The sequence below is a fragment of the Panulirus ornatus genome, chromosome 3 (assembly GCF_036320965.1).
Source record: "Panulirus ornatus isolate Po-2019 chromosome 3, ASM3632096v1, whole genome shotgun sequence".
Classification (NCBI taxonomy): Eukaryota; Metazoa; Arthropoda; class Malacostraca; order Decapoda; family Palinuridae; genus Panulirus; species Panulirus ornatus.
This window is the reverse complement of record NC_092226.1, coordinates 73,761,812-73,789,764: the sequence shown is the minus strand read 5'-3', so window position 1 is coordinate 73,789,764 and position 27,953 is coordinate 73,761,812. Positions and strand designations below refer to the sequence as shown.

At 38.2% G+C, this 27,953-nt stretch overlaps 2 protein-coding genes across 9 annotated transcripts in view; one reads left to right on the top strand and one right to left on the bottom strand.

Moving 5' to 3' along the window:
• Nucleotides 1-13: 13 nt before the first annotated feature.
• LOC139763633 (SKA complex subunit 1-like) lies at nt 14-11,874 on the top strand. 4 transcript variants are annotated; one of them, XM_071689900.1, is made up of 7 exons: nt 14-144; nt 1,335-1,415; nt 2,713-3,027; nt 3,285-3,370; nt 3,943-4,112; nt 5,801-5,993; nt 11,701-11,874. In XM_071689900.1, exons 2-6 carry the CDS (start codon nt 1,341-1,343, stop codon nt 5,953-5,955), a joined length of 801 nt encoding a protein of 266 aa, XP_071546001.1. In that variant the 5' UTR covers nt 14-144; nt 1,335-1,340; the 3' UTR covers nt 5,956-5,993; nt 11,701-11,874. The 4 variants fall into 4 exon arrangements, with proteins under 4 accessions (XP_071546001.1, XP_071545992.1, XP_071546009.1 ...); XM_071689891.1 differs by lacking the exon at nt 11,701-11,874 and having other exon boundaries at nt 5,801-6,004; XM_071689908.1 differs by lacking the exons at nt 14-144; nt 11,701-11,874 and adding an exon at nt 201-258 and having other exon boundaries at nt 5,801-6,004.
• An 859-nt stretch (nt 11,875-12,733) lies between these two features.
• Nucleotides 12,734-27,953, bottom strand: part of Ndc80 (kinetochore protein Ndc80) — a 34,915-nt gene continuing 19,695 nt past the window's right edge. For all 5 annotated transcript variants that reach the window (XM_071689851.1, XM_071689876.1, XM_071689859.1 and 2 more), the window contains exons 9-13: nt 25,694-25,840; nt 25,026-25,277; nt 23,547-23,654; nt 15,162-15,277; nt 12,734-13,084 (exon numbers count right to left, since the gene is read on the bottom strand). In XM_071689851.1, coding sequence (XP_071545952.1) covers nt 12,904-13,084; nt 15,162-15,277; nt 23,547-23,654; nt 25,026-25,277; nt 25,694-25,840 — 804 coding nt within the window. In that variant the 3' untranslated portion in view covers nt 12,734-12,903. The remainder of the gene's footprint in view (nt 13,085-15,161; nt 15,278-23,546; nt 23,655-25,025; nt 25,278-25,693; nt 25,841-27,953) is intronic.

Sequence of the window (27,953 nt, the reverse complement as noted above, 5' to 3'; positions counted from 1 at the left end):
TTATTGTTTCCATATATTAGCGATTCGGATCCAGGTACCACTGAAATCTAGAAGTGTCGGCCATGATTGCTCCAGTATGGTTGATGGTTGTTTTGAAAACAAAGAATTTGAAAAAGTAGATTGTCAAGATTCCCAGGAAAATAGGTACTACTCTGTGACGTGCTTCATTAGGGCAGTTGTGTCTCGTCTTTCTTGTGTTTTTTAGACTCGTGTTATTTGATGTTTAGATATAATATCGTGTAATGAGGCTCTATTAAGGTAGGTCGATATGGTTATGTTTTTTACCGTATTGAACATTGACAACCGTTTTACGTTATGAAATTCGTTAAAATACCGTCATTATGTTAATGTTCTTTGACTTTTAGTAGTATTTCCCATAATAAGAGAATAAGATTGGGCCTTTGAGTAGTAGTAATGGTCGAATGTAGGTACCCAGAATTCAAAAGGCGGTCGGCAAAATGACCACTGATTACCTTGATTTAGATATGTTTTGGCAGATGAGATACCTATCACCAGATGGATATAGCCATGCTTAGTTGTCGTGAAGCTGCTGTCATATATGAGAAGCTTTCTATAATGGGTATTAAATGGGTACCTGGCCTTGATTAGGGCCTCAGTTGCCCGTGCCGTCCTAGCGGACATTAAGATATTAATACTTATAAAAGTATGATTATTTAGTTTTAACACTAAACCTAAATGCGAGAAAGCTAGTACTTTCAAAGGGTTAGTTCGAAAATCAAATTTCATGTGTTTGGAAAGAAAATGTAGTTTTTGAATGATAGTGTGATTCGAACCAGTTGAAATATAAGAATGACTTAAAGTTTTATAAATTGATGTCAACTGAGACGGAAATGTTAAACATTAGTTTTATGAGAAGAGAGAAAATGAACCAGGATCACCATTAAAAGTAATGGAGGACTATATAGTTCTGTTAGTGAGCATGATGTAGACATGATAAGGTTTGTATTATTAGAAGAATGTTTTAAATTACAGTTCAGTTGTCAGAAAAGAAACACGTGTTAGAAAACTTAATTTTCGAATATTGTACTAGTTTGATCAGAAATCATTTAAACAAGGGACTAGTTTGATGGTTTATAGGGTTAGCATTGGTTTGGGCAGAATTATTTATTGTTAGCTTTCAGAGACAAAAGAAAATTGATACCAATTTATCAGTCTATGAAGACATGGTGAGTGAATCAAACAAAGAGCAAGGTTGGTAGTGATTGGTAGTTTATTTATTGAGCCAAATGAAGGTTTAGTTGGTTATCTAAAAATGGAGAATCATCCGGGATTTTGTGTCTGTTATGCTTACTGATGTAAGATTCACTTTTCAGTAAAGTATGGCAATTGTTAATTCATCAGAGACATTAACAATGTTGGACGTGGGCTTCCGAAACAAGATTGACAATTTGCAAGTAAGTCTTTTTCCTCCTCTACTGATGATTGTGGGGTTAATATATAGCATCATTCATGAGAAAGTTCTGAAGCTATACAAGCACTGTTGAAAAGAAGAAGGGGAATCTTGACTGATGGTCCCTTTTTAACAAATAAGGGCTGGTATGACAAGTTTAAGAAACACCAGGTTATTTCTTATGGTAGCCAAGACGGCACAGGCTGTTGTATGCCTCCAATCATAGTCATCTTTGATTTGCTGTATGCATAAGTTTAAGCCCTAGCCACATCATGTACCCATTTATTGACTGTTCCCAAAGGGAGGAGGAACAGCTGGGTTGGCTGTGAGCTGGTTGTCATTAAAGGACAGTTTCTTGTGTGGTAAAGAAAGAAGCCATTTTACAGGGTAAGCAGTACTCTGTGGCTGTCTTTAGTTGACATGTTTCATAAAAGCTTAATCAACTATCGCTTTAATGATAACCAGCCTTGGCTAGAGAACTATTGAATGAATACTCAGGTGCTTGTAAATTCTTTTTTTCAGAAACATGAAAGTAGAAATTAAAGGACTTGAACTTCAAGAGAGAGAATTATTTGGAGAAATTTTAGGGCATTAACTAAGGGGGCTGGATTACTTAAATAAATAGAAATGCCTAAACAACATCAAAAAAATGATAAAGTAAATACTATTTCTAGATTATCATCAGCAATAAAGGAAACATGAAAATGTAATCCCTGGCTATTTTGTTGAGGTAGAGCAGTATGAAATGAAATTTTTATATCCTTCATATTTAGCATATACACAGGTGTCATTGATTTTAATCATTCCACAAAATTATTTTTATCCATAGTTTCAGTGAAATTCTAATGAATGTTATAGGGATCTTTATTGTATTATTTAGAAGCAGTCTCAACACATTTAGTCATTATTTAAGTTGGAAATGATATTAGCTATTTTATTACCGTACATTTTGTTAGGAAATTAATAGTGAGAGATGATGAGTGGAGTTAAAAATCTTTTGACTCATTACTTGTATTTACTGTACTTTTATACTCTTTATATAACTTATTTTCCAAGACTTTCTGTGTATCTTCAATCACCAAAATTACTCGACCTTGTAAATACCATTCACATATTCTTTTGAGTCTTAAATGAGCTGCTCAGTACAGACAGCAGTCATTGAAAAAGCAAATTTGTTTATGTTGCCTCACAACATATCTTTTAGTTACTGTGTCTATTGTACTTTCCGAATTAATATATTTTCAGAGTAGGAATATGCATTGGCTTATATACTGTTTCAACACTGGTTGTCATTTTTTCAGATATGTGCAGATCTAAGAGGACACTGGAGGGAAGATACAGTTGCAGAGTTGGAACATCTAGGCTCAGAACTGCAAGCATTGCATCAAGATGTTGTCAAATACAAATGCATTTTATCCCATGCAAAGAAAGATATTCAAGCATCGCATGCCCTCTTAGAGCAGATGCAGCAACTCTCAGTACGACTCACTCACATGAAGAATAATTTACCTGCACATCTACCACGTCCTACTGCTCCTACTTACGATGTGTCTGTACCCAGCTCAACAACAAAGAAGATGAATGTTAACAAAGAAAACATACATCCTGATTGCCAGGTACAGGTCTTTTGTGTCCACAAATTATTGATAAGCATTTCATTTTGTATTTGATATTATTTGGTATGATTGCTATATAAAGAACCATACATTTTTATTACTTGCCTTTTTACCTGTTTCTTGTGTTGTGTTGTTTCTCCCTTCAATAGTTCCTGGTGCTATCTTTTTTCATTCATCATCATCATAAAGTAACCATGAATGCTCTTGTTTTTTATCAGAAAATAGAATTAATGTATTTAGTTTTTTCTTATTTCTAGGCCCCTGCTAGAATTGGACAGAGCAAAGCAAAGCAGATTCCAGTTATTGATTATGTAACTGTTGAAGAGTTTGAGTCTGTTTCCAAGTATGTATGCATGTTAAATGAAGCTTAGTTTATTGCATTATATAATGTTAAACCGCAACTAGTCACCTTCATTGATTAGTTGATGTGCAGGGTTTTGGCCTATGTAATGTACAGATTGACGACATAATTATTGTACATGTGATTCTGCTGTTGATAAAAGACAGATTATGCTGTATGCTCAGGACAGCATTACTATTATTTTTTCTCTTTTTTGTTAATCAAATAGCATTTTCTTCACATCTGTAATAGATAAACAAATATCAATTGTTTCATGAATTGATATTGGATCTTTGGCATTTGAGCATTTGGAGATAGCATCTGCAGTGTTTAATTAAGGTTTTGGTTTACTTGAAGGATAATATGTAATATGTCCACAGCATAGACATAATTCTAGTTCGAACAATTTGCTTATCCAAATTTTCCAATTCTTGCTTATATTGTGTTGTTAGTACTCCTAAGTATGAATGCTACAGTACATAACTTTAATTTCCTTTTGCACTTTTGTGTTGGTGAATTGGTGTGTAGAGTGAATTATGTTTTTCCTCACTGTTAATTTGCAATTACATTGCTAGGTATTTACGTGGGCGTCTGCAGTATGATCAAATAAATAATGCAGTTGATCAAGTGAATAAGACCTTGGAGACCAAGTATGCCCTCATGTCGCGTCCACGATCAAAAGTATCTGAGATAGACATGAGAATTGTCACGGCATGTAAACGGCAGGAAAATCAAGAGACAAGAGGTTTGTTTATTGTCAAAATTGTTTCAGAGGGGAGCAAGTGAATGGATATATTATCAACTTAAGTACAAGGTCCCCTTGCCTCTGTGCTAAATCTTAACACACAGCAAGTTGCACCCTTTGTTGCATACCCCTGAGAATGCGGTCACTACACATCTCTGCACCCTTAATGCACACACCAAAGATAGACACATATTCATTTACTTTCTCCCATTTTCTATACTATATACTCCCATTTATGTACAAATGCGTAGAGGTCTTTTGACATAAATACTCCACCTTCAGTTTCCAAGTATAATACCCTATTTTCTTGTATTCTTGTCATATCTGCATAAACTCACATCCACCCCTTTGTAAATCTAATCTCCATTATCATTTTGTATTCCACTCTGCCTTTATAGATCCCATCCTTTAGATTTATAAAGTAATTTGTATTTCTCCGAAACTTCAGCACAATAGTTCCCATTTTTCAGAGCTAGCTAGTGGCTAGACCAGATCATGAATGCGAAACTCTTGTCCAGATTTTCTTTTGGCCATTGCTTCATTGTTCTACTTGTGCTATTTTGCTACACTGTTCTACTCATGAAGACTATTTCGATCAACATTGTGGTACCTTCAGGAATTCTTGAGCAGTATTTTCGATGTAATTTATTTTTATTTAACCAATTTCTATTTTTTACAAATATTGTAGAACTGATAGGAAGAAATAAAAGTCCATGCAGCTTATCTATCTTCATTTAGAGAAAGAGATTAAATGCATACAGCTTCACAGTTCACTCACCCCCTGTCATTTTATATCCTGTTATGCTGAAATGAAGAGAGAGACATCCACACAGGTATAAGCTCAATTTTTCACTTTACATATACATAATTTTTCTATTTACGTTGCTGCACATGATCAGAAATCATTCTACAGGCATCCTCATCTTAACCAACTATGGCACTGTATAATTTACTAGCTGCTTGTCTGCTTTTTCAGCAATATATGGGACATACATACAACATTTTTGATAGGATTTTTGTCGAAATGTAAACCAACCATGATTATAATCCTCACAAATAGTGAACTCCATTTCATCCATGACTCATTTAACCAGAAAACCCAAAACAATGGCACCATTCAGTTTGAGTGACTTGGCCATTAGCCTCTTTTGGTGGTTGATGTACTCTTTAATCTAACTATATTGTTGCACCTTCAACTTTCTAGTCAGGCTTTAAAAAAAGGTCTTGTTTTAGAGGCTGAAAGTAGAAGTTGAAGGTATACATTATCTTTCCATCCACCCCATGTGTATTTGTATGGTTAGTACTTTGACTTGTATAGAACAGCTTGGAATGGAAGCTCTTTTTTTCCCCGATATGGAGACTTTTTTGCCCTGACCACTCCCTGAGGGAATTTCCTAATGGAATGATTGTCAGAGATGTTGATAGAAATTTAGCAAGAGGACATTTTTTTTAATATTTCTCCAGGCAGTCTCATTGGATATGACATGCATGTCGCTATTTGAATGATATTTGGCCTTGCCATTTGGATTTACAATCCATTGTGATGCTTAGACTAGACATAATTGTTGGTAAGGCCCCAATACTCTCTTAATCTTAATTTTTACTCGCAAATATTCCCTCTTACCATCTATTGTTTTCCCTTAAATTTTTCTTGCAGTATCCTTACATTTTTATTCTTTCTTTATCAGGTCTTCACTTTGTGGTCGATGATGATATCAAACGATGGAGTAGATTGAAGATGGACTCTACTGGAAGATCCCAGTTGACTCTTTTACGCACATTGAAGCGGGTGCGGGAAGTGCGTGGTCCAGGCAACATCGTACGATATGCTGTAATTGTCTGAAAAAACTGTGAACATCACCCAAGATTCTTCATAATACAGTTTGTTTACACCTGCTATTTGTTTTGAACATCAGAAGTAACAAAATATTTACTTTTTATGGTTTTTTTTTTTTTTTTTTTCCGCTGTCTCCCGCATTTGCGAGGTAGCGCAAGGAAACAGACGAAAGAAATGGCTCAACCCACCCCCATACACATGTATATACATACGTCGACACACGCAAATGTACATACCTACACAGCTTTCCATGGTTTACCCCAGACGCTTCACATGCCCTGATTCAACCCACTGACAGCATGTCAACCCCGGTATACCACATCGATCCAATTCACTCTATTCCTTGCCCTCCTTTCACCCTCCTGCATGTTCAGGCCCCGATCACACAAAATCTTTTTCACTCCATCTTTCCACCTCCAATTTGGTCTCCCACTTCTCGTTCCCTCCACCTCCGACACATATATCCTCTTGGTCAATCTCTCCTCACTCATTCTCTCCATGTGCCCAAACCATTTCAAAACCCCCTCTTCTGCTCTCTCAACCACGCTCTTTTTATTTCCACACATCTCTCTTACCCTTACGTTACTTACTCGATCAAACCACCTCACACCACACATTGTCCTCAAACATCTCATTTCCAGCACATCCATCCTCCTGCGCACAATTCTATCCATAGCCCACGCCTCGCAACCATACAACATTGTTGGAACCACTATTCCTTCAAACATACCCATTTTTGCTTTCCGAGATAATGTTCTCGACTTCCACACATTCTTCAAGGCTCCCAGAATTTTCGCCCCCTCCCCCACCCTATGATCCACTTCCGCTTCCATGGTTCCATCTGCTGCCAGATCCACTCCCACATATCTAAAACACTTTACTTCCTCCAGTTTTTCTCCATTCAAACTTACCTCCCAATTGACTTGACCCTCAACCCTACTGTACCTAATAACCTTGCTCTTATTCACATTTGCTCTTAACTTTCTTCTTTCACACACTTTACCAAACTCAGTCACCAGCTTCTGCAGTTTCTCACATGAATCAGCCATCAGTGCTGTATCATCAGCAAACAACAACTGACTCACTTCCCAAGCTCTCTCATCCCCAACAGACTTCATACTTGCCCCTCTTTCCAAAACTCTTGCATTCACCTCCCTAACAACCCCATCCATAAACCCACTTTTTATGTGTCCTTTAATAATCTCCGATGCACTCATGCTATTGCTGCATCAAACCTCAGTAAGATATTGCATCATAACAGCATACATAGGTGAACATGTCAGTTATGGAGACATGAGGAAGAGACTGGCTCTGATTTTAAAAAGCTGGGTTAATGCAGGCATTGGCTTCATCTGTGTGACCTTCCAAATCTTTTGGGCCATTATCCTTTTCCCTTTGGTTATCAGTGCACAACTTGCCAGATTTTGTTTTACTAAATCAGTACAAGGTAACAGTGGTTTATCCAACAAAAATTTTATTTTCATACTTGAGTGCTGTTTCTTGCATTAGCAAGGTAGCCCCAGGAATGTATATAATTTTTTTTTTTTTTCATGTCATATTCGCCATTTCCCACATTAGCTAGGAATGTCAAGAACAGATGACTGAGCCTAGAAGGAAAAATCCTCACTTGGCCCCCTTCTCTGTTCCAGCCTAGAAGGAAAAATCCTCACTTGGCCCCCTTCTCTGTTCCTTCTTTTGGAAAAGTAAAACAGGAGGGGAGGATTTCCATCCTCCTGCCCCCACCTTTTTTAGTTACCTTTTATGACACCAGAGGAATATGTGAAAAGTATTCATTCTCCCCTATCCCTCACTCATTCTCTCCATATGTCCAAACCATTTCAAAACCCTCTTCTGCTCTCGACCAGACTTTATAATACCAAACATCTCTCTTACCCTGTCATTACTTTTAATCATACTACCTCACAGCACATATTGTCCTCAAACATTTCATTTCCAACACATCCACCCTCTCCGCACAACCTTATCTATACGTAGCACATCTCGAATCCATATAATATCGTTGGGGATACTATTCCTTCAAACATACTCATTTTTGCTCTGCCAAATAACATTTTCCACACATTCTTCAGTACTCATAGAATGCTTATGCTTGCCCTCTTCCATCAATATGTGACTTACTTCTGCTTCTATGTTTACATTTGCTGCATGTCCATTCTTAGATATCTAAAACTCTTCACGTCCTATTTTTCTCCATTTGAACTCGTCCCAATTAACTTGTCTCTCAACCCTGATGAACCTTGCTTTTATTCACGTTCACTCAGCTTTCACCTTTTACACACTTCTAAATTCAGTTACCAACTTCAGCAGTTTCTCATTCAAATCTGCCACCAGTACTGGATCATCAGCAAGCAACTGATTTACTTCCCAGGCCCTTTCATACCCCATAGACAGTTTAAGGTCTCAGATTATTTAACATTCGCCAATTAGAGAACAACAGCCATTAGATAGCAAACATCCATATTTTATTTATTTATCATTTACTTGCTTTGTTGCTGTCTCCCGCATTAGCGAGGTAGCGCAAGGAAACAGACGAAAGAATGGCCCAACCCACCCACATACACATGTATATACACACACGTCCACACACGCAAATATACATCTCAATGTACACATATATATACACACACAGACATATATATATACATACACATATAACATTCTAGAAATTTTAAACTCCATTTATTATGATTTTTTAAACTTGTATACATTTTATTTTAGATATTTTAACTCTTAAAATATGGATCTTATTTTTTCCCATATTTAAATAAATGTCTATCTTCGAAATGAAGAAGATGAAGGGAACAACAATAAGAGAGAAGGAACCCTTTGTGCGTGGGGCCTGGATGTGGAAAGGGAGCTGTGGTTTCGGTGCATTATTACATGACAGCTAGAGACTGAGTGTGAACGAATGGGGCCTTTGGTGTCTTTTCCTAGCGCTACCTCGCACACATGAGGGGGAGGGGGTTGTTATTCCATGTGTGGCGAGGTGGCGATGGAAATGAATAAAGGCAGACAGTGTGAATTGTGTGCATGGGTATATATGTATGTGTCTGTGTGTATATATATGTGTACATTGAGATGTATAGGTATGTATTTTTGCGTGTGTGGACGTGTATGTATATACATGTGTATGGGGGTGGGTTGGGCCATTTCTTTCGTCTGTTTCCTTGCGCTACCTCGCAAACGCGGGAGACAGCGACAAAGCAAAGCAAACACATGTACGTAATTCATACTGTCTGCCTTTATTTGTTCCCATCGCCACCTCGCCACACATGGAATAACAACCCCTTCCCCATTCATGTGTGCGAGGTAGCGCTAGGAAAAGACACCAAAGGCCCCATTCGTTCACACTCAGTCTCTAGCTGTCATGTAATAATGCACCGAAACTACAGCTCCCTTTCCACATCCAGGCCCCACACACAAAGGGTTCCTTCTCTCTTATTGTTGTTCCCTTCATCTTCATTTCAAAGATAGATATTTATTTAAATATGGGAAAAAAATAGGATCCATATTTTAAGTTAAAATATCTAAAATAAAATGTATACAAGTTTAAAAAATCATAATAAATGGAGTTTAAAAGTTCTAGAATGTTATTTCATGATTAGAATTTGATAAAAGTAAAAATAATGTATATTTTTGGAGATATATTTCTTTCCATGTCAAAGCCAATCAGATTAAAAATATCACAATCTTTTTCCAGTACACGGTAAACACACAAATAGCTCACCAGGAACAGTGGACACAATCTCGACAACACATGCATGTAAATCCATAGAACTGTAGCCATAATTTTATGATATTTTTGTACTAAGACGTGAAAATAGCTGGAAACAGCATAAAGATGTGTTATGAAATGAAAAAGGTGTATGTTAATACCATCTGGATTTATGCACTGTTCATGTACATTGTTGTCAGAATGTAAAAGGTCATGTCACAAGTGTAAGCTTGATAAGTTTTCAGGTTTGATAGAATTCCTGCATTATTTTCAACCTTAAATTTTACAAGTTGTCATTTTGCCACACCAGATTTTGTGTCCTTGGTTTTTCCCCATACATCATGTGCTGGTGATACATCGATAAGCTGTTTCACATGCATTCTTGACCACTACACTCAGAATTACTTTAGGGTGAAATAAAACAGTTTCCTTAAATACTTATAAGTTTTTGCTTTTACAACTTGCAGTGACTTCATTTTCATATTTGTTCCATAATGCTAAGGTACAGGTTTAGCCAAATTTACTATATTAAGTGAATAAATGCCCTGTTTATTATACGAGCTGCACTGCAAGTTAGGGTGGACACTTATTGGTAGCTGGACTGTCTTGTGGTTTGTCCACCATCCATTTGTTTGTGTAAGGGTCTAAACTCAGATGAAAAATTCATGTAAGCAGACCATACTCTCATGAATTACTTTCACTTTCCAAATACAAGAACAGAGGAGCAAAACAGAGATTCCTCCAATAGTCTAGCTGAGGTATCTGATTGTCCATGGATCTAATCAGGATTAGAAGGGAAAAAGAGGTGATATGTTTGATAAATGGAACCTGGATGCTGTGGCTCTGAGACAAATGAACAGGAAGGAGAAAAATGGCTTCAGAATGTTTGGGAAAGTTGGGTCGGTGAGAGGGCAAGAATAAACGAAGAGGTAGCTTTTCTAGTGAAGAAGTTGTGGCTCTGTGAAAGAATGTAAGGAAGTGCCTTAAAGACAGATGTGGGTTGAGTGAAGGTAGACTATGAGAGGTGGTTCACTTTTAGTACTTATGCACTTGCTAGAAAGAGGAGTGAAGATATAGGTTCCTTTTGGGAGGAATGAAGTGAATGCAGACAGCATGAGAGACTGTGTGAAGTGTGGCATAAGTTAAGACCAAATGAAACAAGGGAATAGGAGAGCAGTGGAAAGTGTTCTATCTATCCATACCTCTGACGCCTGTTCTCTCTGGATACTCCCTCAAGACAGTGGCCATGACATAAGTCTCCATAACTGGTACATTCCAGTTGCCACTTCTTAGCTTTTAGTGACTCATCCATAACAGGCAACTCTAGCACAGTATTTCCAGAGGCCCCTACCTGATGCTCCTGTCTACTGTTCCTACCTTCTACTTCTATTACTCCTATAATTTTTCTAAAAGGCAGGGCTAACAAATAGTGTTCACTGCAGGAAAATCTAGATTTTCAAAGAATGAGTTTCAGTGTTGTGAAGTGATAAGTGTGACAAGGGGAGACTATGTTTGTGGACTGAATGGCAACAGTTACATGTAGGTGAGGAAGAAAGACAGCTACCTTAGATAGAGGACTGCAACTTGACCACAGATGTGTTGGCTCAATACACAGCTTTGACTGACCCTCCTGATATCCAAGGCAGGTATTACCACTAGCATACCTCCCTGGTCAGAGGCTACCTAACAACAACTAGCTACCAGTGGTAGGTGTTTAGGGAAGCTGTGCTTGCATGTGCAGGTGAAGTGTGTTACATGCAGAAGGCAGGCTTGTAAGAATGAGGATACAAATTTGTATGCAAGAAATAAGGATGCATGGATGGTAACAGCAGGAAAGTAATGCAAGTAATGGAAGGTGTACTTGAGAAAATGGCAAAATAAGAAACTATGAAATATGTTAGAGCAAAAGGACAAACAGAAGCAACAGTGAGAGGAGCAGACAGTAAAGTAGTTACACACAAATAAGAGGTGAAAAAAGGGAGAGAGAATACTGATGGACTGCTGTCAAATTTCAGGGTGGGGTTGAGACTCAGCTGCAATCCATCCACTCCTGCTTGCCAAATTTCATCTAATGCAAGGCTTTCACCATCTCATCTTTTTTCAACTAACCGTTCAGTAGGTCAGCATGTATATAACTACAATACATGACGAATATTGAGAAACAAATATATTAGCTCCAAAACAGCATAAACTTGGTCTCTATATATACATATTTTTCACAGACCTTGCTCTAATTTAATTGTGGTGCAATGCATTTTCAAATCAAAGGCATTAGTTCCTAAACTACAAAATCCATTAATGATGTATTTTATCAAAGTAACCCAAGGAATAGTCTGTGGGATTTGGCTGAAAATGGCAGGCACTGGCTGATTGTGTAAAATTATCTATGCATCACTGAAAGGCACTTGTTTCAGTACATTCTACATAACAGACACTGGATGTGTGCAAGACATTTGTTAGTTTATTCTTATATTAACTCACTAAGATAAAGAAGCCATTAGGTATTAAAAAAAATATATTTTATTTTATTTTGCTTTGTTGCTGTCTCCCGCGTTTGCAAGGTAGCGCAAGGAAACAGATGAAAGAAATGGCCCAACCCACCCCCATACACATATATATACATGCACGTCCACACACGCAAATATACATACCTATACATCTCAATGTACACATATATATATATATATACACACACAGACATATACATATATACACATGCAAACAATTCATACTGTCTGCCTTCAGTCATTCCCATCGCCACCTGTCCACGCATGGAATAACATCCCCCTCCCCCCTCGTGTGCTAGGAAAAGACAACAAAGGCCCCATTCGTTCACACTCGGTCTCTAGCTGTCATGTAATAATGCCCGAAACCACAGCTCCCTTTCCACATCCAGGCCCCACAGAACTTTCCATGGTTTACCCCATTATATTTTTCATAAAAAGCTGGGAAATAGTTCATAAAAATAGCATACAATGAAAACCAGGAAAACCTTTGTACATGAGACAGTGTATAAGAAAGGGAGTTATAAACTATTTAAGCCAAGTTGTTATAAAAAAATTTTAAGGTTTTGAATAACTACATACTGACACAGCATGTATGACAGAATAGCAACACTTGGTATATGAAATTACTTCCACGTAAGCACACAGAGCCAAATGACAATTTTATACCAGTAAAGATGCATGTAATCTTACACCGAATAGATACTTTAATCTTTAATCGGTTGTCTCTAATGAGGATGTCATTGCCTTACACACTTTCTCCACATTGTTCTTAAACTTCAGGGCTTCACGCTGCTCAAAATCCAAGTGTTCCAGGGATGCGTTACACACACGAATTAAGAACTCGGCCCCTGCACGTGCACGCTCTTTCCCACGAATCTTTGTTGCTTCTAACCTGTTTAGAATAAATTTGCTCATAACTAATAATTGAATGCATATGTTACTGATTTGATTCATTTAATATCATTATACATCATTATCAACCTATAAACAATAAGATTCTTCCTGCATTCCCACAAGGATGTCCTAAGCCAATTAACCTCATAGCACTTCAGTCACTATACAAATCACCATGTTAGTTTTCAAGACCTAAATGCTTGCAAATAAATGTCATAATGTTGTTAAAATACATACGAAGCAAGAGCCTTATTAACTATATGAATGAAGCCAAATTAACTAAAAAACATGAAACCTTTACCTTGTTTGGTGCCACTTACAAAACAGGACTGAACAGTCACAGCAGCCTTTTTTTTTTTTTTTTTTTTTTTTTTAATAAGGATATGCCAGGAAAATGTGAAAGTTTAAAGAGAAACCAGAAGTCTAACGGGGGAAGAGGTAGGCACCTGGACCAAGGTTTGACTGACACTCTGTTGTTGGTCAGGAGCAGGTTGAGGCATTCCTGCAAGGTGGGATCAAATATCTGAACAAAGAAAGTGCTTCAAAGGAGAATTTCATGGGGATGGACTAAACCCTTTCTCTGTTGGTACAAACCCTAACCCTCTTGCTAAAAGAGTACATCATATATCTAACAAACAAAAGGCTGATACAAAGAACTTAAGAAATGGAGTGCAATATCCTTTTAACAATTGGAGAGCAAGTGGGGGTGAGCTTTGTGATACGCATTAGTTTATGATATCACTATTTGTTAGAGAAATACAAGATAAGTACAGACTAGAGAGCTCATGTGACTTATATAACAATGGTGTAACAATTTAGTGTAAATCCACATTGGAAAGATGGTGAAGGAAGGTACAGCAGGGGCAGACCTTGTGATGCAAATGCACTAAACAACACTACTGTCTACGGTTAGTATTCACTCATATACATTTTTTACATATATATATATATATATATATATTCACACTTAATGAAGTGGCTTTCAATCTATTTTTCTCTATCCAACCCAGTTCATTTCATGAACTCCCTCAGGCAAAGAGCCTCAATAACAAGTGAACTCCAGCCATGAAATGGCTAGGTTTGTTAATAAAGGCATCATGTTTTCCATTTGGAAAAAAAAAGAATCTCATCTGCTTCTGCTCAGAGATAGTTTAAAAGTGTTACATGAAAGCTACAAAAGACTGTGATAAAGACACACTTTGTATCCCTTACCAAGAGATCATTAATAACTGCCAAGAATACGGCAATCAGGATGAAGAAAATTATATTATCGACCACATATTCTTCACCTTTGAAAGCCCATGATGTAAGAAAGCTCACTTCATCTTTGGCAAGCATACAGTAACTTATCAACTGAGTACACTGGTGGAGGCCTATTATGTTCAGCAGTACAAAGACATCTGTCCCTGAACACAAAAGGCACACAGTGTATGGCATAAGGAAGTATGCAAAAGAATGATTAGGAATATTCTGCATCAACTGCAACTTCTTATAGATAAAATCAAGAACAATCAGCATTCCATCATAGCACTGTATTATTCATTTTCTGTGTTCGTGGAATAAGTACATTCTGAGAAATAGAGTATTAAAGAATTATAGCTTTTTTTCCCTTTCCCCTTTGTACAAGAGGAATCCTGGAATAATCATCTGGATTTACCCATCCATCCTACCTCTTCATAATATACTTACTTTTTTCTGCATAGGTACAGCATGAGACCTCAACATGTTGAGAATGCCCAAAGACCTTTATTATATGTTCAGTGAAGCTGGAGTTACTCAAATCTCACAGAAAAGGTCTTACAGGCCTTTAGTTAAGGGAAGTAAGGCCTTATGCCCGAACTAAGGAAGTCATGATCCTCTTACTATGCTAACAATACTACCCACAGAGTAAATGTTTTCCCACCTTCCAAACTCCAAACTCTGTGAACCAATCAGTCTCCTGTGGTCTACTGTTTAACTAAGGAAAAATAAAATTGTCAGATAAGGTAAAAGATCACTGAATACATGATAAAATGCAGTTACTTCAGAATGTTTACTGGAACTAACATTATAATAAAACTTCTCTGGTAACTTACTCTTCCTTGGCTTTGTCAAGAGCACACTGTTTCTGATATAGGGAGCCCTTATGGACCTTCCTTGCTTCAATAATCTGCTGATGTAATCGCTCACACTCCTGACGCATCTCCCTCTCCTGAAGGATTGAAAACTCCAATCTTTTAATAAATATTCCAAAACCCTCATATATGCATACTAGCCACAATACTATATCTCTAATCCTCAACTGGTATTGTAAAAATCTAAGTAATAATGAGACCATTTGATGACAGGAAGTGTGTAAAGATCAGCCAAATTAAACCAACTCCAATTGTAGTCATACATCAGACACTGGAGGAAGGGAATCAGACAAAGAAAGGTCCTCAGAGAGAACAAAGTTGAATGCCAGCAAATTTTTTTGTACTAAAAAAGGCATTTCCTACAATTGAGGCAGGATGTACTTGAAAATTTGTACTGGAACATCAGCTACTGCACATGTTCCTCTGCTATAGTATACCTTCAGTCTTTATCATAAACTACAATCAGTCACAGTCTACAATCTAAGTATGGTACAGCAGTACAGGAAATTCTCTGAAATCTATCATAAAAGAATCAGAAGGTAGTTACCAGTTGCAAGTAAAGGAGAGAGAGAATGTGGGATGCAGAAATACAATTCAAAAGAAGTAAAAAAGCAGCAAAAATTAGGAACATAACAAAAAAATGTGCACAGCACATGACAGAGAAGCAATTAAAAGATGTAAATAAGTACAATAGAATAAGAGAAAATTTGAAAAAGAAAATATGTATTGTAGACAAAGCAAGTGACAATATGGAACAGTTCCATGTATTCATTTGGAGAAAACTGAAAGCTAGAGAACACACAAGGAGCATGGGAAGGGTTAATAAAAGAAGTATATAAGATGAACAAGGTTCTAATGTGTACTCACATTATCCTCAACAAAAAGAAGATGAGAGAGAGAAGAAACCATAAAAAGCACTGAAACTATCAGTCACGTGTGATATTAACAATCTATAATCCATATAAGGCACACAGACTAGGAGAAATATCTAAAAATGTACTTAAGGAGTTTACAGACACATTAAACAGTCTAGGGACATAAAAAATATTTCTTTTTTTTTTGCCGGTCTCCCACGTTTGCGAGGTAGTGCAAGGAAACAGACGAAAGAAATGGCCCAAACCACCCCCATACACATGTATATACACACGTCCACACACGCAAATATACATACCTACACAGCTTTCCATAGTTTACCCCAGACGCTTCACATGCCCTGGTTCAATCCACTGACAGCATGTCAACCCCGGTATACCACATCAATCCAATTCACTCTATTCCTTGCCCTCCTTTCACCCTCCTGCATATTCAGGCCCCGATCACACAAAATCTTTTTCACTCCATCTTTCCACCTCCAATTTGGTCTCCCACTTCTCCTTGTTCCCTCCACCTCCGACACATATATCCTCTTGGTCAATCTTCCTCACTCATTCTCTCCATGTGCCCAAACCATTTCAAAGCACCCTCTTCTGCTCTCTCAACCACGCTCTTTTTATTTCCACACATCTCTCTTACCCTTACGTTACTTACTTGATCAAACCACCTCACACCACACATTGTCCTCAAACATCTCATTTCCAGCACATCCATCCTCCTGCGCACAACTCTATCCATAGCCCACGCCTCGCAACCATACAACATTGTTGGAACCACTGTTCCTTCAAACATACCCATTTTTGCTTTCTGAGATAATGTTCTCGACTTCCAAACATTCTTCAAGGCTCCCAGAATTTTCGCCCCCTCCCCCATCCTATGGTCCACTTCCGCTTCCATGGTTCAATCCGCTGCCAGATCCACTCCCAGATATCTAAAACACTTTACTTCCTCCAGTTTTTCTCCATTCAAACTTACCTCCCAATTGACTTGACCCTCAACCCTACTGTACCTAATAACCTTGCTCTTATTCACATTTACTCTTAACTTTCTTCTTTCACACACTTTACCAAACTCAGTCACCAGCTTCTGCAATTTCTCACATGAATCAGCCACCAGCACTGTATCATCAGTGAACAACAACTGACTCACTTCCCAAGCTCTCTCATCCCCAACAGACTTCATACTTGCCCCTCTTTCCAAAACTCTTGCATTCACCTCCCTAACAACCCCATCCATAAACAAATTAAACAACCATGGAGACATCACACACCCCTGCCGCAAACCTACATTCACTGAGAACCAATCACTTTCATCTCTTCCTACACATACACATGCGTTTTATATTTATACTTTTATATTTGATATTTATATTATATTTGTCGCTGTCTTCCATGTTAGAGGTAGCGTGACGAAACATGAAAGAATGGCCCAACTCACCCACATACACATGTATATACATACACATCCATACATGCACATGCACATACCTATACATTTCACTGAATACATATACATACATACACAGACATAAATATATACACATGTACATAATTCATACTTGCTGCCTTTATTCATTCCTGTCCCCACCCTGTCACACATGAAATGATCCCCCCCCCCAACACTAGGAAAAGACAACAAAGGCCACATTCGCTCACACTCAGTCTCTAGCTGTCATGTATAATGCACCAAAACCACAGCTCCCTTTCCATATCCAAGCCCCACAAAACTTTCCATAGTTTATCCCAGACACTTCACATGCCCTGTTTCAATCCACTGACAGCACGTCGACCCCGGTATACCATATTGTTCCAATTCACTCTATTCCTTGCATGCCTTTCAACCTCCTGCATGTTCAGGTCCCAATCACTCAAAATCCTTTTCACTCCATCCTTCCACCTCCAAATTGGTCTCCCACTTCTCCCTGCTCCCACCACCTCTGACACATACATCCTTTGTCAATCTTTCCTCTTTCATTCTCTTCATGTGACCAAAACATTTCAACACAACCTCTTCTGCTCTCTCAACGACACTCTTTATATTACCATGCATCTCTCTTACCCTTTCATTACTTAATCAAACCAACTCACACCACATATTGTCCTCAAACATCTCATTTCCAGCACATCCACCCTCCTCTGAACAACACTGTCTATAGCCCACGCCTCGCATCCATATAACACTGTTGGAACCACTATTCTTTCAAGCATACCCATTTTTGCTTTCCGAGATAATATTCTCGCCCTCCACACATTCTTCAACACTCCCAAAACCTTCGCCCCCTCCCCCACCCTGTGACTCACTTCCGCTTCCATGGTTCCATCCGCTGCCAAATCCACTCCCAGATATCTAAAACACTTCACTTCCTCCAGTTTTTCTCCATTCAAACTTACCTTCCAATTGACTTGTCCCTCAACCCTACTATACCTAATAACCTTGCTCTTATTCACATTTTCTCTGTTTTCTTCTTTCACACACTCTACCAAACTCAGTCACCAGCTTCTGCAAATTCTCACCCGAATCAGCCACCAGCGCTGTATCATCAGCGAACAACAACTGACTCACTTCTCAAGCCCTCTCATCCACAACAGACTGCATACTTGCCCCTCTCTCCAAAACTCTTACATTCAGCTCCCTAACAACCCCATCCATAAACAAATTAAACAACCATGGAGACATCAAGCACCCCTGCTACAAACCGACATTCACTGGGAACAAATCACTTTCCTCTCTTCCTACTCATACACATGCCTTACATCCTTGCTAAAAACTTTTCACTGCTTCTAGTAACTTGCCTCCCACACTATGTTCTCTTAATACCTTCCACAGAGCATCTCTATCACATCTATCATATGCCTTCTCCAGATCCATAAATGCTACATACAAATCCATCTGCTTTTCTAAGTATTTCTCACATACATTCTTCAAAGCAAACACCTGATCCACACATCCTCTACTTCTGAAACGACACTCCTCTTCCCCAATCTGATGCTCTGTACATGCCCTCATCCTCTCAATCAATACCCTCCCATACAATTTCTCAGGAATACTCAACAACAACAAACATACCTTTGTAATTTGAGCACTCACCTTTATCCCCTTTGCCTTTGTACAATAGCACTATGCATGCATTCCGCCAATCCTCAGGCACTTCACCATGAGCCATACATACACTGAATATCCTCACCAACCAGTCAACAACACAGTATCGTTACACCCTGCTTCAGCGAGGTAGCACCAGGAAAACAGACATTTTTCATCATACTTGATTGCCATTTCCCGCATTAATTTTTTCCTCTAAGGCTCAGTCATTTGTTCTGACACTTACCTTGCTGACACAGGGAATGGCAAATATGTGGACTACTGGCATTCTGTCGAAAAACATACAATCTCTCTTTGTCATTTGTAACATTTAAGAACACTTAGTCACAGCTTCTTCTTTTGCCTTTTGGCAAAATGGTAGGAGCAGTAGATAGAAGTAGTAAGTAAAGACATTTAGGTAGGAGCATTCAATAGAAGTAGTCATTAGGAACTTTAGGTAGAAGCCTCTGCAAACATTACACTTGAGTTGTCCTCTGCCAGTGGCCTGTTGAGGGTAAGGCACTAAAGGCTAAGAAGTAGCATTTAAGTAAGTTTTTTAGTTATGAAAGACTCTGTTGCTATGGCAACCTTTTAGAGGGAGTTCCAATTACTATAGGTGTCAGAGATATGGAGAGATTGGTGCCAAGGGATTAGAGCAAAGCAAACTTCATATCTATTATAGGAAAAGAGATAGAAAAAGTGAATTAAACAAAACCTTAAGTATGTAGTGGAAAAACTATCAAATCACTAGACTACTGCACACGGGAAATATACAGGTAGGAGCAGTTAAAAGGGAAGACTCAAAATAATTTGGAAGGATACTAAGAAAACATGTACCTGACAGATTCTTAGTATGGATAAACATGAAGATATGTGCAGACTATTTGGGTTTGAGGAAGTCTTATAAGGGCCATCCTCTTGTACGATGAATCACATTAAGGTATGACTACATATTTTATAGCTTATAAAATGTGAACCAAGTGAAGGAAGTGACATTTAAAAATATCTTGTAACATCAAGCTGCCAAATTTACATAATTATAAGTATTCAGTTAAATGGGAGTACAACCAACAATGCATTTACTTTTCTATTTCAAAAAGCCTTACAATGTGTTAATTTACTTCCTGATTTTCCAGAAATAATCTCATTACAAAACTGCTGTTGCATTCTAATACAATATACATACAGTAATGCTATCTATAAGCTTGCCTCAGAGATCAGTATTTTGAAGTCAAAGAAGCAAGTGTTATCAGGCACTTCATGGAAGCTTCAGGAACTCATTACATAACATACATAATGTGTATGTTGTGATGTTATATAGGTGAACACTTCAAAACTCTCTCACTGAGAAGTGTCATAAAAACCTGATCCTTCCTTGGAAAGGTCATGGAAATCATGAACTTCATAAGTCCTCAAAAATTCTGAAGGTTGACCAATTTGTTATGCTTACCTCAAAGAGCAATGATAACCTTATGTAATGCACGGGTCATAAGCATTTATAATATTCCAAGGGGTGTCAACAGAGTACTGGCAAGGCTCAATCAGGCTCTTCTTTCCCTTGGCTGAAGACAACCATGTCGCATAACCTGATCACTTTGCCACTCATACCTTTTACCTCTCATCATAGACAAGCTTGATTTGTCACAGAATACTTGCAACAAACAAAATTAATTAACCTACCATATCAATTTTAACCTTAAGAGTTTTTCGTTAAATGAAAAAAATAGAATAGGAAACATGTACATTATGTATGCAAACATGTAAACACACACCACCATACCTCCTGGCCTGTAGTCCTGCCCTGAGAGCTACTGGAGCCCCACAGATGGGGATCTTAGGGCAGAGAGGTAAGGTATATGTATGTAAACAAGTATTTTTTTCATACTAGTTCACTGTTCCTGCATGGCAAGGGAACACATGGAACAGGCAAAGAAGTCCTCGTTTTGCTCACATCCACTCTTTAACTTTCATTTAAAGTCCACAGAAACCAAACCAAACATCCACAGTCAAGTCCCAGAGACTATTGTCCCCCTTCTTTTATACAAGGGCACTACACATACAATCTGCCAGTCTTCAAATACCTCACCAAGAACCATACAAACATTGAAAAATAAGACTAACCAACAATGTCATAATCCCTTTTCTGAGAAACTGCAATCTCATACACTCCTGATGCTTTGCCACAGTTCACCTTATACATAAGGCTCTCACTACCTTTTCTTTTTTCACTTCACTATTTGCCAGGTTTCTTTCTTTCCACATGCCACCTAGTCCAAAACACCACATTCACCATCCTATCATGTAACTCAGTATGTGAAGAGTGGCACAGGGTGAAAGAAAAACGAAACAATGGGAGTGGAATAGGATAGGAGTAGCACTTACATGTGCTGGTGAAGTGTGTGGCTTGCTGAAGGTGGGAGGTGAGTGAAGGAAAAAGGGGTGGAGAGTGTTGGGATGAGGGAGTTACACTGCTAATGAAACAGGAAAGATGGAGGCAAGAATAGTAACTGCATGGAAAGAATATGAATGATTGGGAGATGTATACAAGAAAGCAGCAGGTTAAGACTGAGGTACTGAAGTTGAATAAGAAAACAAATGAGAGAGGGTAACAGAACATCAATGAACTCCAGGAAGTCTAAGAGAATGTTAGGGAAAGCGGTGAACACTGTGAGGAGAAGAAACATGAGTAACAATGAGAGGAGCAGAGGGGAAAATGCTAACAGACGAAAGGGGTAAGACTTAGTATTTTGAAACACTATTGAATCTGTGAGAGGATAAGGTGGCAGATAAGGTGTCTGGGAGTGGATGACAACTGCAGTGGAGTTTCTTTAATTATCATGTAAAATGCACCAAAACCAGGTCACATAGTCTACAGCCACATCCCAAAGACTATTCCATGATTTACTCTTGACTACTGCAAATACCCTAGCTCTACCCACCAACATTATATCGACCCCTCACATCAATCAAGGTTAATATATCCCATACATGCATATAACCCTAACAAATGTTCTAGGCCTGATACCCCGAAGTCTTCTTCACTCCAACTTCTATCTCCTTCATGGTCTCCAACTTTCCCTCTTCCACTTCAAACATGTAGATCCTCTTCATCAGTCTTTTTCAATCATTCTCACCATGTTTGCTATCATACTTCTCTCATACAGTGTCATTCCTATATAATACACTCTCCTCACACAACACTTATCGTACTGAATTTTGTTTCCCAACATGTCCATGCTCTTCCTTTCCTTTTATGCTTGAGGCCCATGACTTGCATACATATAACACTGTCGGGACTACTACACCTTCAAATGAAACTGTCTTTGCCTACAGACTTGGCTACCTCTTTCCACCCCATGACACAAGTTCCACAGTTCCCACCACTTCCATACTGAGATACCTAAAGCATTCCACTTCCTCCAGGACCTCCCCATTTAAAGTTACTCTCAAAACATTCTGTCTCACCTCCCTGCTGCATCTCATTACCTTACTTTTGTTCACATTTACTCAAAACGTTTTCATTTCAAACACCCTCCTAAACTTGCTCATTAACTTCTGGAGTCGACCACATAGGCCATGTAATCTGTAAACAGGAACTGATTCGCCTCCCAAAATCTGTAAACAGGAACTGATTCACCTCCCATGGTCCCTTTCACTATCGACATACTGTAGACTCACCCCAAGTCAAAGTCCCTTGCATTCGCCTCCCTTACCACTGCTTCCATGAACAGATCCTTAACTGAGACCCACTTTCACATGGAACCTCTTACCCTCCTCCCTTCTTACTGGCACACAAGCATTATTCCTGTGGTTAAAAGCCCTCACTGCATAAAATAACTTTCCTTTTCTCACATATATCTGTAGCATCTTCCACAAGGCCTCTCTCAACTCTCTCATTGTCCACAATCCTCAATATCTCCTAAAGCCACACTGCTCCTCCCCATTCAGATGTCTTGTGCATGCCACCATATTCCCATTCACTATGCTCCAATGCACCTCAACTGGTATATGCAATGGACTTATACCCTTACAATTCAAACATTCATTTTTGTATTTTGCAAGTTCTCAAGTTCCTCTCCATAGGCCTTACATACAATGAATAGCTGAACTAACCAAAATCACTGCCATCCATTTTCTTGAGACATTCAACTACAATCCCACCCACTCTCGCCTCCTTGCCACACCATCTTACCTTCTCATTTTAGTATCTTATTTCATTTCTCTTTACCATTTGCCAGGCCTTTCCACATAACACCTAATCCTAAACACACCATATCTTCCACTCTACCACCAACCATATTGAACAGTCCTTCAAAATTTTAAATCCATCTTTTTCACATCTTTGCCCAACCACATTTCTGTTCACGAATATTATTATACTTTGTTCATAATTACCTCTTCTGCAATCTCCTTCTTTGTCATGAGAATATCCTCCTCCATACGTTGCAGCCTCTTCTCTTTTTTACTAACTTGATCATTCTTTTCTTGCACCATCTCCTTAATCTGTGAATTAGGCAAAAACCAAAATGTGAGCTGTAGATATAATGTATACTTACTCTGCAGTAACCACGAATTGTTAAACAAAACTTCCACAAGAGTTTCAAGCTTCCTCATTCATAAATCATCTTCTCTCACCACCTTTTATTCTCTGTGTCTGAGGCAGTGAATCTAAAACTTTTACAGTATGTAAGTATAAATATGAAGATGGAGTTAGAGTGTAACATCTTAAAATAATACGAATTAGGGAATGGAGGAATTAGAGTGTGACCTTAAAAGAATATGAATTTTGGGGAAAAAGGCCTAATTGTAAAGACTGAAGGATACCAAACTGAGCAGCAGATGAAGAATTACTAAGGCTTAGTACAGTAAAAACTTTAAATCTGGCAATAAAAACTAATGTTGCTACAGAATAATAATGGAACATCTAAAATCAAGACTTGCTGAGAATAATACAAAATCAAAGTCAAGGATATACAGAAAATTTTCTTTCTTTCAAGTAAACACCTAATGTTACTAATCAAGTGTTAACAGATATGAATCTATTTACTTTTCTTGATGAGAGAAGCAGTATGTATAATTGACATTCTGCAAGTGAGGAGCTTTGGAATGGATAATGAATGAAGTTTTGGTTAATTTCCATAATGCAAAAGTACAATAGCTAAATACCAGAGGACTTTCATGAAAAGGATAAAAAACAGTTGCCATAGTGTGACGGAGGGAATGTGTTAAAGAAAACGATTAATAATGATAATTAAAGATTTGTTATGACCAGAGGATCTCTAAATGAAATATAAACAGAAAGATGCTGAAGGATTGCACAAACTATCCAGAAACACTGAAGCACTGGAAGGACTATTTCTAATAATCAAGAAGCAAAAACAAAAGATGCATTGGTTAGTTGAAGCACTTAAAATAACAAAATTAACATAAAATAGTGAAATATGTACATAGATTGATGAAAAACAGGAAGCTGTAGGAAAAGGAAAAGAACAGGGGGGGTTCTCTTCACTAACCCTTTCCCTGTGGCAGTTCTAATAAACAATGTACAAAACACTCTGTGAGCAGATTCTTAATTATAATAAAAAATCTCCATAAGTTTATCAAGATTGATAAGAACATAATTTTATAAATATTGTGATATTTATAAAATATATACAAACCATTTCAGAATTCCCTCTTCAGCTCTCACCAAATCATACTCATTTTGTCACACCTTTCAGTCACTATGATTTCTTACTTGATCAACCTTCATCATACTCCATATTTTCCTCAAACATTTCATTTCTATCACATTCATCTTCTTCCATACATGAGAAATGCAAACAGTGTACAAAAATGATTTCAATGCTAAAAGCAAATACAAGAAATCCTTACCTTGTTAATCTCCTCCTCTTTCTCTCTCCTCTGGCTCTGAGATTGATATGTATCATGTTTAGCCTTCTTTTTTTGAACATGCAGTTCATTTAGCAAAGTAGTCTGCCAATGGTGTATGTTGTCACTAATGTTAACTGAAGATATTTCAAAGTCTTTTGGGAATTCTAACTGGTGTACAAGTGTATTGTAGGCATATACATTATCACAGAGGGTTTTCTGTGCTTTTCCCAACTCCATTTCAAGTGCCCATATCTAATGAGGGAAAAGAAAAAAAAATGAGATGTATTTTTCATTAAAAATAATGAAAGTTCTTGAGACAAAAGAAATTTATCTTCATAATGTTTCTCAACTCAATGCCAACCTTTGGGTATAAAATCAGCAAAACATGAATCTTTAACAGATACTTTACTAGGGTAAGACTTACGATCTGAAAACTGGTGTTCAAAATTTAATCCTGATATTTAATATCGTAATTTTCATGAGAAACCCATGCATCTTTCCAATATTTCTGTTTCCTACTTCCAAATGCACTCAGGATTTATCATTAAACAAAAACAAAACTAACAAAGGACCTCAGGACAGTTTAAGCTCCCTGATCAAGATATTTCCAATGTCAAACCACATATAAAGGGATTGGAGGGAATGATTATCCTGGTGATGTTAATTACCTCTGTGTCAAAGTCCTTGCCTTGCTGTTGATGTTGTGCAATGAGTGGGTCCACATCATTAGCATGATTCTTTAACCTTGCCAATTCTTCAACACTAAGTGCCTGTTGTGCCTGCTGCCTCTCCAATCTTGACACCTCTTCTTGAACCTGAAAAATTTTAAAGGGTATACATATCTGAGACAATATATTCCTATTATCCATGATATATAAAACAGATTCCAATAACTTACAAAATCCTACCACAACTCCTCTGACGTAAAACACAAGTCATGGGCGCACAAATACCTTTATGTAAATATGATGCAGTCTGATTAAAAGTACACGAGAGGATAATATAGAACATAAAGCAAATTACATGATTACTTCTAAAATGAGTCACTTGTAACAGACTCATAGGGGTCTGTATTTTAGGGCACACTTCCTGTCACATTTTGTGGCCTTTCAGCAGATAGTAACTCGTGCATCAGCCACCTACTGCTAGGATTAAGGAATGTGGGAACATCGATGAAGGGGGCAAGGGGGGGAAGTGGTAACAGGTAGTGATAAAGTGAGGAGATGGACTGAGTATTCTGAAGGTTTGTTGAGTGTGTTTGATGACAGAGTGGCAGATGTAGGGTGTTTTGAAAAGTGAGTCAGGCAGAGAGGTATGGTGAAGAGAGAAAAGGGGGTGAAAGCCTCACAGAAGATGGAATCCAGCAAGGTGGCAAGTTTGGATGGTATTGTAGTTGAATTCACTAAGAAAGGGGGACTGTGTTACTGATTGGTTGGTCTGGACATTCAGTGTATGTATGGATCATGGTGAAGTGCCTGAGGATTGGCAGAATACATGTATAGAGCCATTGTACAAAGTAAAAGGGATAAGGGTGAATGGTCAAACTACAGAGGCATTAGTCTGTTGAGTATTCCTGGAAAACTGTATGGGAGGGTATTGATTGAGAAGGTGAGGGCATGTACAGAGCATCAGATTGGGAAGGAGCAGTGTAGTTTTAGTGGTGGAGGATGTGGAGCAGGTGTTCACTTTGAAGAATATATGTGAGAAATATTTAGAAAAACAGATGAATTTGTATGTAGCATTTATGGATCTGGGGGAGGCATACAATAGGGTTGATAGAGATGCTTTGTGGAAGGTCTTAAGAATATATGGCATGGGAGGTAAGCTGCTAGAAGCAGAGTTTTTATCAATGGTGTAAGGCATGTGTATGAGAAGGAAGAGAGGAGAGTGAATGGTTCTCAGTGAAGTTCAGTCTGCGGCAGGGATGTGTGATGTCCCCATGGTTGTTTAATTTGTTTATGGATGGGGTGGTTAGAGAGGTGAATGCAAGAGTTTTGGAGATAGGGGCAAGTATGCAGTCTGCTAGGGATGAGAGAGCCTGGCAAGCACTAGTGGCTGATTCGAGTGAGAAACTGCAGAAGTTGGTGACTGAGTTTGGAAAAGTGTGTGAAAAGAGAAACTTGAGAGTAAATATGAAATAGAGCAAAGTTATTAGGTTCAGCAGGGTTGAAGGACAAGTTAGTTGGGATGAAAGTTTGAATGGGAAAAATTGAAGGGAAAGGAAGTGTTTTTGATATCTGGGAGAAGACTTGGCAGTGAATGGAACCATGGAAGCAGAAGTGTGTCATAGGGTGGAGGAGGGGGCAAAGGGTCGGGGAGCAATGAAGAATGTGTGGAGAGAACGCTATCTCAGAGAGCAAAAATGGGTATGTTTAAAGGAATAGTAGTTCTGACAACATTATATGGTTGTAAGGCATGAGCTATAGACAAGGTTGTGCGGAGGAGGGTGGATGTGTTGGAAATGAAATGGTTGAGGCCAATATGTGATGTGAGGTGATTTAATCAAGTAAGTAATGAAAGGGTAAGAGAGATGTGTGATAATAAAAAATGTGGTTGAGAGAGCAGAAAAGGGTGTATTGAAATGGTTTGGACATATGAACCAAATGAGTTAGAAAAGGTTGATAAAGAGGATATATGTGTCAGAGGTGGAGGGAACAAGGAGAAGCAGGAGACCAGATTGGAGGTGGAAGGATGAAGTGAAAAAGATTTTGAGCAATCAGGGCCTGAACATGCAGGAGGGTGAAAGGCATGCAAGGAATAGAGTGAATTGGAATGATGTGGTATACTGGGGTCAACATGCTGTCAGTGGACTGAACCAGGGCATGTGAAACATCTTTGGTAAACCATGGAAAGGTCTGCAGGGCCTTGATATGGATAGGGAGCTGTGGTTTTGGTGAATTATACATGACAGCTAGAGACTGAGTGTGA

Coding starts and splice junctions, on each gene's coding strand:
- LOC139763633 (XM_071689900.1), top strand. CDS start 1,341: ATGGCAATTGTTAATTCATCAGAGACATTAACAATGTTGGACGTGGGC. Junction 1,416..2,712: donor ACAAGATTGACAATTTGCAA/GTAAGTCTTTTT, acceptor TCATTTTTTCAG/ATATGTGCAGATCTAAGAGG. Junction 3,028..3,284: donor ACATACATCCTGATTGCCAG/GTACAGGTCTTT, acceptor TCTTATTTCTAG/GCCCCTGCTAGAATTGGACA.